General features: G+C 41.7%; 1 protein-coding gene across 5 annotated transcripts in view; it reads left to right on the top strand.

Moving 5' to 3' along the window:
- sugt1 (SGT1 homolog, MIS12 kinetochore complex assembly cochaperone) overlaps positions 1-8,396 on the top strand; it is a 26,816-nt gene extending 18,420 nt beyond the window's left edge. For 3 of the 5 annotated variants that reach the window (XM_024274229.2, XM_024274228.2, XM_024274230.2), the window contains exons 11-13: positions 4,442-4,532; positions 5,121-5,293; positions 7,732-8,396. In XM_024274229.2, coding sequence (XP_024129997.1) covers positions 4,442-4,532; positions 5,121-5,293; positions 7,732-7,833 — 366 coding nt within the window. In that variant the 3' untranslated portion in view covers positions 7,834-8,396. Of the gene's footprint in view, positions 1-4,441; positions 4,533-5,120; positions 5,294-5,598; positions 7,062-7,731 lie in introns of those variants that run through there. The other 2 variants (XR_002919514.2, XM_024274231.2) reach the window with 2 other exon arrangements.
- Positions 8,397-10,428: the final 2,032 nt, after the last annotated feature.

Raw genomic sequence — 10,428 nt, 5'->3', positions numbered from 1 at the left:
AAAAAAAAGATAATACGCCTTGCTGTATAATTTAGGAGCAGATCAGCTTGTCAAAAAATCAAATGAATCCAAAATTAAGCCAAGGAATATTTTAAGATCAATTAAATATTTATCCGAATGGATCCAAGTTGATTGATTTTCCTGCACATGAATCTGGTCAGGATGCTGGATTACCTCTGCAGTTGGTGGTATTGTGTGTTCATATTCAAATATAGGCAGTAAATGTGCTTCACATGAGTCTGTTAGTGGGCAGTTTGACCATTGACTGTATATGAGAACTGAACTGAGGGAGTTTCGTCACCCATAGAAAATGTCTTACTTCCAGCTCCAGCAAAATTAAGTCGATTTGGTCACCATTGTTTGATGATATGGATGCCATGTGGGAGCCAGACGGCGCCAGTGAGCAGTGATTGGTCTGAGTTGGTCTATGACAACGTGTCTCTGACACTCTCACCAATCAGGAATGAGCTTGTTGGAAGTCCACACCCCTTCCATTGATAGCGGGCTCGGGGAGAACCTGTCAATCAAATGTTTTTGACGTGAGACCACATACTTTTATTGAGTCATCTGATTGGTCGGTTTATAACTAGAATTCAGCAAGAATGTTTTCAAAAATGTAGTAGAGTTCGAATGGTTATTTTGACAAATATAATGACAGAGTAATAGCTGTTTATTTATCAATAGAGGTAATTGGGATTTTGGCTTCTTGGAGCCAGCGGGTGCTTACTGATTGGAACTTGAGGGGGGAGGGGTCACTCGCTCCAGTTCTCAAATACAGTGAATGGTTTTGAAACTAAAGAATAAATGCTGACATAAATTTCCCATCCACTCGGCTGTTTTACAATCTTCTGGTCCCGCCAAGTTGAGGTTACACATTCATTCAAATGTACCAGTTAGAAGCACCCCACACACACAAACACACACACACCTTTTTTTGCTAAAAATATACATCTAAATTTGTCTGAAAAACAAACAAAACATTTAAAAAAAATTCACAAGACCTAAAGAACTTGATTTTCTTCAAAAATCCAGCTGGAGGGAAACCATTGACATTTACTTAAAGCAGGCAGGAAGTCGGTACAAAATTTGGTTGGTATTCGGGAGATTTTCAAAATAAAATGCCATAAATAGAAAGTGACTCATTTTTAACCTGCTGTTTCAGACTCCATTCCTCAAGGGTCCTGTTCTACTTACTCATTATCATCAGCATCATGTGAGTTCTGCCTACAAGAAGCTGCAGGTGGTTGGAATCAAGTAGGAAGGTGAACATTTAAACTGAAAAATTAGAGTTTTAGATTGCTGCTCTAAATATTTCTGTATCAACATATCATCCAGATGGGAAGCCCACAGTAAAACCCTTTAAAGGAGCTTGAATGGGATTTGAAGATTCTAAGATTAATTTTTACAATTACCGAAGAGGTTAAGACATTGAATTTTAGAAAGATTTCAGTTTTTTTTTATTAAATCTTCAAACCTGGAAAATCTTTTTTCTTCCTTATTAGGGCAATTTAAAAAAGTGTTAATTATTCAGACTGTATTTATTGATCTCCTTTTAAACTTATTCAATTAATGAATGAATATTCTCTAAGCATATTGTGAATATTTTTTTTTCTCAGAACCAAAAAAATACTAACAATGTGACCAAAACGTGAAAACTGAATTGTGTAGAATCATGAAAGGAATGAAAGGGTTATGAAGTTAAACTAATTTAACATTTTGGCAGTGGTAACCATCTCGTGACAGATGTGGTTACATCATTTGAATCTACCAAAACAGGGATATTCAGATGCTCATAGAAGGGCAGTGGGATCAGCTGTGAAGGTTTTACTGCCTTTTTTTTGTTTTTGTGAATCCAGAAAGTCTTTTTTTTTTTCTTCTTTGAGAAGTGCGTCTCTGTTTTAAATTAATAAAATAAGAGCATGTGCTTTTGAAGTCCTTGATAGAATCCCTTTGCTGCAGCAGAAACCTGAAATTGGTCCTGAAGAGCACTCCAGAAGTGTGACATTTTTTAAAATTAGTCTAACTTTTAAGATGAGCGTGCTGCAAATGTCACAAACGATGCACCCTCTCGATAGCAGTGGGCATCCGAGCACATCACTGAAATGCTCTGACTGTAAAGTGTTTTTTTTTTAAACTGTAAAAGGGCGCTTGCTGTTCAGAAACACCTCGCAGAGGATTTAATGGATTTGTCTGAAGATGAATTAGGCTGTTCGGGAGGTAGTTAATAAAAAGATGGTGGCTCTTGTCAGGAAAGGGGGAAAATATTCTCTTGTGAAACTTTTTTTGAACCTATAAAAACATTCATATCATTTTTGATTGATGCATTTCTGAGACTCCTATCTCATTAGCACAATCCAAACTTTCCTTAAATCAATTGTATACATCTTGGCAAAAAAAAAAAATGCCTATCATCATTCCACTAGGGAAAGTATAAGGGCGTTTCCTGCTCATTTCAAAATGGCTGCCTGCGTGAAATCTCAAAAACACCTTTGGTTGGAAAAGTTTAGCAAATTTTCAAAACTTTAGGGTGAAAATTACTCATCTTTTGATATTCAATTATTTTGCATAACTACTGTATTGAAAGAATTCAAAACTTGTCGATTTGATTTGTTAAAAATGAATGGATCAAATTTCAGATGGTGGAAATAAGTTTCTTTTTTTTCTCTGAACACTCTCTTCAATATTTTTGCTGGTGCTGTCATGGACACATTTTTGTGCAATTGATTAATCATGACCAGTAATTTAATTAGTTAATTTATTTAGTTTATTTATTTTTTAAAATAAACTTCTGTGCTTCAGATCACACCCACTTGAAGAGATGCGTTTCTCCTCCAATCAACATCTCTCCGCGAGGAGGGTCAACCCTTAAAAAAACAATTTCAGACAACCCTACCCCTTAAAATGCCTCTACAATTGGAGGGGTAGGGAGGAGCTGTAGGGGTAGAAATCGGATTAGGAAGAGTTGAACCCTAGTTTTATATTTGAGAACACGACAGTAGTAAAAGATTAAAATTGGATTAACATGTTTAAAAAAATGTGTTTGTGATTAATTAATCGAGATAATTTAACAAACCTAAATTTTTGCATCTTAAGCTAACATTGTTGTGAGCAAAAACTTACCAAGTCACCCAATGTGTCACAGTTGATTTATTTTTTTTATCTGATAAAAAGATGATAAAGTAAGCCTTCTTTTGTGGAATAATAAAAATATATATATTTTCAGTGGACTCTATAGGGTTAATGCTGCAATATTTTGTTTTGGAGTAAGCAAAGAAAATGTATAACTGATGCAGGAATCTTTGGGTTTTTGATTGAATGATTTTCTCTCAGCTCGTTAAATTGAGAAACAATTTCTGAGTTGGAGCATTTTTCAAAGTAATGTTTTTTTTTAAGTTCTATGTTAAAGGTTAAAAGAGGTTCGATGTAACTAAACAGAACTCCATGTGTCACAATACCTTCCAAAAAAATAAAGTTTTGCCAATAAAAATGGCATATTAGCGAACAGGACTCTCTCAGACTGGCTTGTGGAGTGGGAAGTGAGTGCATGCGAGGCGTATGCAGTAATGATCTGAGCTGTAATGTGTGTTCTCAGCAGAAATGTGCTGTTTTTAGCCTGATGTGGAGCTGACGGGAAATGAGTGGACCATGGGTGTGCTGCTCCGCGCGGCGCCTCATCACATCCAAGCCACCCTGCTATCTTGTTTCTCCGGATCTGCCCCGCTCTCCGCTCATCCCTAACCCTGTCCACCTCGTGGTTGCGCCGCCACGCCACCCCCCCTCGCCGCTCACACCCTCATAAATGAATCATCGCATCGCCCAGCAGAGCAGAAATGTTCCTTAATTGCATCGACATCACCAGATCTCTCGTTCGCATGTTCACATAGCAAGCGCACACCATTAATGGCTGTCGGAGGAGGGGGGGTACCCAGCGGTTTCTCGCGTGTCTCACTGCAGTGTGCCCTGTCAATGTAGCTCAGTGTTAAAAGCATGTGTCCGTGCCCCCCCTCTTCCCCTCATTGTTTTCCTCCTCTCCCATGTTCTCCTGCCGTAATGATTTGGATCAGATGCTGCTGTGTGGAATTAGGATCCTCCCCCCCCCCCTTGTGCTCCGTCTCTCACACTGGCCCTCTGGCTGACAGGCATCTCGTTAGTGCTGCATGTCTGTCAGTGAGGTTTGAGATTGAGCTGTGCCCCCGCACATCCCTGATGTCTGCCGCAGACTCTCACACTCTCCGTTCACAGGCTAAGCTGTCCGCGCCTCCGAACAGCGCCGGCTTTCCAGCCTCAGTAATGATCCCGCGTCCTTTTTAAAGCACGCCGCCACATTTGAAGCCTTATTGCCACGGCCTCGCATGCACGACCTTCCGATCCGATGAGCGTTGTTGTTTTTAGTCGTTTGTTTTTAACCCCCTGCCCCCCGCCTCCCCTTCTCTTCCGTCAGGTGGAAATCAAGATGAAGAAGACGGAGGCCATTAGATGGGAGAAGCTGGAGGGAGAAGGGCAGGAGACCAACATCAAACACTTCAATCCCGGTCAGTCCTGAGTGCTCCAGCACGCCGACGTCACCCGTTACTTAACCATTTCTGATTCCCTTCTCTCTGCAACTCTCACCTGTTTGTTCTCCGCTAAATTGAGAGTGGGCAGTGAGACTCTGCTCCAGGCTTTCATTAGTCTGACAAGTTAACAATAGACAGAATAGAGCAGAGGTATGACAACAAAGCGTGACTCAGTAGTCGAGCGCACACATTTCTGGAACAGGCTGGGTTAATTACTGACCTAAGAGATGGAAAAGAAGAAGTTAGAACTCATCTTCTGTTTCCCTTTGAGGTTTGACATCTGACTTCATGCGATGGCGCGGCCGTCTGTCCAGACTTGGCCTGAATCTGTCGCCTCCCTGCGCCGCAGTTTTGTAAATCTATGTCTGGATTGCATTTCCCGCTCTCCCATCTCTCATTGGGATTATGCGGTTGCATTACACTCAAATAAATCCAGTCGGAATTCTTTGAGTCAGATCGATTTTCCTAGTTGACTTAAAAACTTCAATGAAACTATATAAAGTTGATGAATTATTTACAGTGAAAGGAGGCTGATCTGTCCTATGTTTGTCTTCCTTCCATCAGACCCGTACCCCACATCCTTCCACTACACCCGCAAGTGGGACAAGATGGCGTTGGACATCAGCGAGGAGGAGAAAAACGAGAAGCTGGAGGGAGACGCCGCACTCAACAAGCTCTTCCAGCAGATCTACTCGGACGGCTCGGACGAGGTCAAACGAGCCATGAACAAATCCTTCGTGAGTACTTTTCCTCCAAGTGGCGTTTGACTTTTAACGTTCACGGACTCCTCTGCTGCTGGAGAGGGGTCGAATTAAGCCAAGAAGGATGTTCTTCAGCTTCTGTCCAGCTGCAGAGGTTAATCAGTTTACAAAATAAAAGCCTGCGGCACCTCTCAGTTATTACAATATCTCCTTCCTTATCTTAGGTGGTGTCTCAACCATGTTTTTATAAAATATCAGACCTTTTGGATATAAAAAAAATTGGTTTTATCTCTCCCTGAAATTTTCTTGTCCGCTTTGCAATGTTTTTTTTTTTTTTTTAGCTGAGCAGACAGGAAGAGAGGGAGCAGAAAGCGAAGAGCCTGAGTTTGCCCGCATTCACGTACAAAAACAGGAGATCATAGAAACACAGACAGCTCGAGATCTGTTCTGTCAGCCAGAGGATCAGATTTCGCCAAGAAAACAAACAAAACTCCATTATCTGCAAGTGAGCATGGAACAACACTGCAGATTTCTTTCACTGGTAAAATTTCATCGCCGCAACACAAAGATGTAAATCTGGTCAAAGCTGACAACAATGTTTTTTTTATGTTTTTCACTCTCGCATCAGTGATTCCAACACCATCTTTGAGTCAGCAAGCGCCATCTATCTAAAAGGAGAAAGTTTTCATGGAGAGCTGACCTTTTGATAGAGGCAGCTTTGGTCTTTTCACCCCGCAATACTATAAGCATTGTTGAAGTGAGCTCTCGTTTGCCCCGTCGTTAGCTTTTGCACCCAGGAAAGTAGCTAATTTTGGCCTCGTTTTGGCGCCCTGTTTGACGTCCCAGAACCAGTGGATAAATCTGAGCGAAAAGCGGAGCGCCCCTCAAACCGGCACAGACAGACGCTGAACTGACTGCGACCCACAGCCGCTCCCAAACATCCATCTGCACTTATCGCAACATGCATATTGATTTGTCACAGTCGTGTCATCTGAATCCCTGCAGAAGAGGTGGGGAGTGCAAAGTCTAAAATAAAAAAAAACTAATCCACACTCGAGCTGACAGCTCGTGTTGGAGGTGGATCTGGGCTGTGTTCTGAAGAAATGATCATTTATATGAACAGTGAGGTGAGCTGGAACTGTGATCCACTCCGGTTTTCATTTGTGGCGTTCTGAGGAAAAGAAGAGCTGCAGGATTTGTGTTGACTTGAAGATATTTTTAATTTAATTTTATAACTTGAAATCCCTTTATTTTTTTTTTTATTTTGTCTTCAAATATCCACGATTTCCTTGTAATCCTTTTTAAATCCCTTCAAGATATAAAGCTCTACAGGTTGTTTTTAAAGGAATCCATCAGTTTTCTCTCTAGACGGAATATAACGGTTGGCAAAAAAGCAAATAAAGACCCTTTTTGATCATCTTTTGAGCTGTTTTCAAAGCATTCCTAATATTTTGTTTTTGGTGAAATACGTTTTTATTAAGAAAAAATTAAAAATCTAGGACGTAGTTTGTGCTGAGTGGACTGTAGGTGAAGAGCAACTCCGCCCCCCTTCCTTTCCCCAGTGCTGAAAGCTTGGGGCAGGGCGCTTGTGGTCCGCCCAGCATATTTTCTGAATCATAAATATGCCTTTTTTTCAAACTGCTTCAAAAAAGAAATACTAAGAAGAAAAAAGAAATCTAAATTTTCTTAATACCGTATTTTCTACACTAATAGGTTCACTTAAAAGCTCAAACTTTTTTACAAAAATCCTCTTTAAGCGCCAAAAGGTCTAGCGGACCTTTTGTTTGTACCAAGTTCCAAAATCTGTAAAATGTTCTTGTGCAACTTTGGGAAATCTCCACTAGATTGACTGTTGGATCTCATTACTTCTCACGGATGATCACGCTCTGTACATTTTGAGGGGCACAGGTGGGTCACACGGTGGTTCTGGATAGTCGTGCTCTTGGGAAACGATGTGGATGGCGGTAATGTTTACCACACCTCAAGGTACTGCAGAATACCCTCTTAGTGCAACAAACATATGGAGATCAGCCACCATTTCTGAGTGCAAACTTTTTATGGGAGAAGATTGATTAAAAAATAATAAGAGTGGTTGGTTAAATAGTGGATTCAGTTTAACTAAACTCACGGTTTTGCTTCTGTTACATTTCTTTTGTTTTTTGCGCCTTATAATACGGTGCAGAAAATATAGTATGTCCGTTATAAGAAAAATGCCAAAAGAATGTGTTAAAAACACAAGAAATATGATTTTCATCGCAGTAGATCTTCAAGTCCTTTAAAGAGGCTGAAGTGCGGAGAAAAGACAGAAAAGTGGAAAACTCTAAAGTCCTTCAGAAGCCGGTAGACCTGCTGCTCAAGACCACTTTAAAAGATTACACCAAATCAATTCAGAAAACCGTCAAGGACAAGAAAGGTCAGCTCGAGCGGAAAGTTATGCATCAACGTTTAATGAAATCTCATGCGCGTGTGTGCAGATGGAGTCTGCTGGCACCGTTCTGAGCACCAACTGGAAAGATGTGGGCAAGAGGAAGGTGGAGGCGAGTCCGCCCGACGACGTGGAGCACAAGAAGAACTGAGCGCGTGCAGCTCCCTCTGCTCTCCTCCTCCTGCTTAAAGTCATCAAGTCGGTTCGACTGAGCTCCGGCGGGAATCCCGATGCTCTGCGGTGAGCGTGACAGCCCACCTCTCCTCCTCATGTCAGTGCTTTTCTTTCTTTCTTCACTAAGTGCAGGGAGCCAGTGTTCCCACTCTCCCTTTCCCAAACCACAGATGGCTTATTCTCAGAAAAAGCTGATCACCAACCAGGTTCCATTGATTTGAATGAAGGCCGACGTACACGAAGGGAAGCGGGTGAGACCGACAGACCTGAAACATCCCTTTTAGAATCACTTTGTTTCTCTGTTTTTCTCCAAAAGGCCTTCCTGTTTGGCAGCCTTTCATCACCTTATATCAGTGCGTGTGTACAAATGTAAAGTTGCTAATAATAAAAAGAAAGATTTAAAAAAAAAAGAAAAGAAAGAAACGACTGTCTGTAGAGTTTATCTTCTTTCTGATCAGACAGCAACAATACTCGTCAGCTGAGTTCACAGTGTGACTTTAGCTTTGTTGTAAATAAAAGATTTGTCGTTTGGCTCCAAAACTTTTGTCTTGTGTTTATTGTATTGTACAGGTATTTTTGTGGACGCGTCGGATTGTCTCAGAGAAATGCGCCGCTGCTGATATGACTGTCCAAATCCAGGCCTCGAGGGCCATCCTCCTGCATGTTTTCCAACATACTCTTCTCTGGAATATTGGCTGAACACACCTGAAGCAGATAATCAGTCATGATTAGGGTTGGATATCTGGAAATCATGCAGACACAGTGACCCTCAAGGCCCAATTCAGCCAATAAGGAGCTTCAATGGTTGGAAAACGGGTCTGGATTTGGACATCCTGAAAGGCTCCATCCAAATTCCTTCCCTACTCTCTAACTGCTAAAACAAAACCCTATAGTTCAGGACTATCCTAGTGCCCTGGACATGAAAAGCAATTTGGATACCATAATATATTTTTTTTTTTTTTTATAAGGGCCCATACCATGATTTTTTTTAAGTCCTTTGGATTAGTCTATATCCCAAACACTAAAAAAACTAAATATTTATGAAATATGAGTTATTTCCTCTGACTCTTTTCATAGCCTAAAGTAAATCGACTCGATCTCTAAAGGCGCCTCCTTTCGCTCCCTGAGGGTGCCACCCACTTTATGATGTCATCCTAGAGCTGGCCTCGTCAGCATGTCACCCACAGAACAAAAAAATTAAAATAATGATGTTTGCCTACACACAGTTCATTGTGAAGCTAATTGATCACGGCTAGCTCGACCTGCTAGCTTTGCGTAGGAAGTGTGTTAGCTTGGAGGGGGCAGTCTCACGTTGTGACGTCAGATCGTGAGGACCTGCTCATTTTCGTGGGTATGGGAGGGACTGCTGTTGAGAGCGCAGTTTTTATAGGATTCTGTACTGTTGAATGGGTTCATTTAACAATGGAAATGCTCCAATACCGGACACCTCAGTGGAAATGAGACTAAAGTCAACTATTCTCACCAATCAGGAGGGAGCCTGTTGGAAGGCCACACCCCTATTACTTGAATGCAAGATTGGAAGAATCCATCAATCAAAGATTTTAAAGATTCAATGTGAGTTTTATTGAGACATCTGATTGGTCAGTTTATAACTTGAAAAACTTTCACTAAAAAAAAAAAATCAAAGAAAAAAAATTAGCAAGAACATGTTAATAAAAAAAGATATCAGATCAAGAATAATTATTCTGACAAATATGACTGTGTAATATCTGTTTATTTCTCTATAGAAGTCTATGGGATTTTGGCATCCTGGAGCCAGCAGGTACTTCCTGTTTGGAGTGTGAATTGAAGAGGGGTCACTTGGTCCAGTTTTCTTATACAGTCAATGAGTGGGAAGCTCAAACATGGCCGACAGCTTGAGGACAAGTGCTGCACTCATTACGGTTTGATTGGTATCGAGATGAGGAGCCGCGGGATGTTTGGCCGGCAGGCCAGGATGCCGCGGTGATTTACAGGCAGAGATGGTGGCAGACGCCTCCCTTGTTTCCCCAGCAGCACAGCTGCAGCTGTGACAGTATCGGAGGGGGGGGGCATCCTGCAGAGGCACTGAAGCATTAATATGGATCAGCCTCCCTAACCACATCATCAAGCCTCTCACCCTGAGTTAAGTGTTAAATTCATCACACATCGTTTCATCTCTCGTGACGATCAAACTCCCATTTGTGGTTCGGGATGGAGCTCTTAGCTCCATGACACCCTCTCTCCCTCTTCCAGCATCCCCCTCGCACGCAAACACGCCGCCCCCATCCGTACCCCCTACCCCTGCCCGAGGCGGCTCTGGGACATCAAAAGGAGCTAAGCGCTTTGCATCGTGGGTAAGATCTGGGTGCATGACGGCTGCAGAGTCTTTAGTCTCATTAAAGAGTTGTAGAGCTGCACATTAAAGAACTCTGGAAACTTCGTGCTGCTCCGCTACCAGACGTGACGCTCTTCAAAAAGAGGTTTGAAAAATGAAAGGAGAGGTAGAGAAAGGGCTCTGGTGAATAATTCCACAGTTGGATCCAGGATGTACAAACAAACGGCTCACATTGATCAGAGAAGGAGAAGAGGC

The sequence above is a fragment of the Oryzias melastigma genome, linkage group LG17 (assembly GCF_002922805.2).
Source record: "Oryzias melastigma strain HK-1 linkage group LG17, ASM292280v2, whole genome shotgun sequence".
Lineage (NCBI taxonomy): Eukaryota > Metazoa > Chordata > Actinopteri > Beloniformes > Adrianichthyidae > Oryzias > Oryzias melastigma.
Note: the sequence above shows the minus strand (reverse complement) of the source record. Positions and strands in the feature narration are given on the sequence as shown.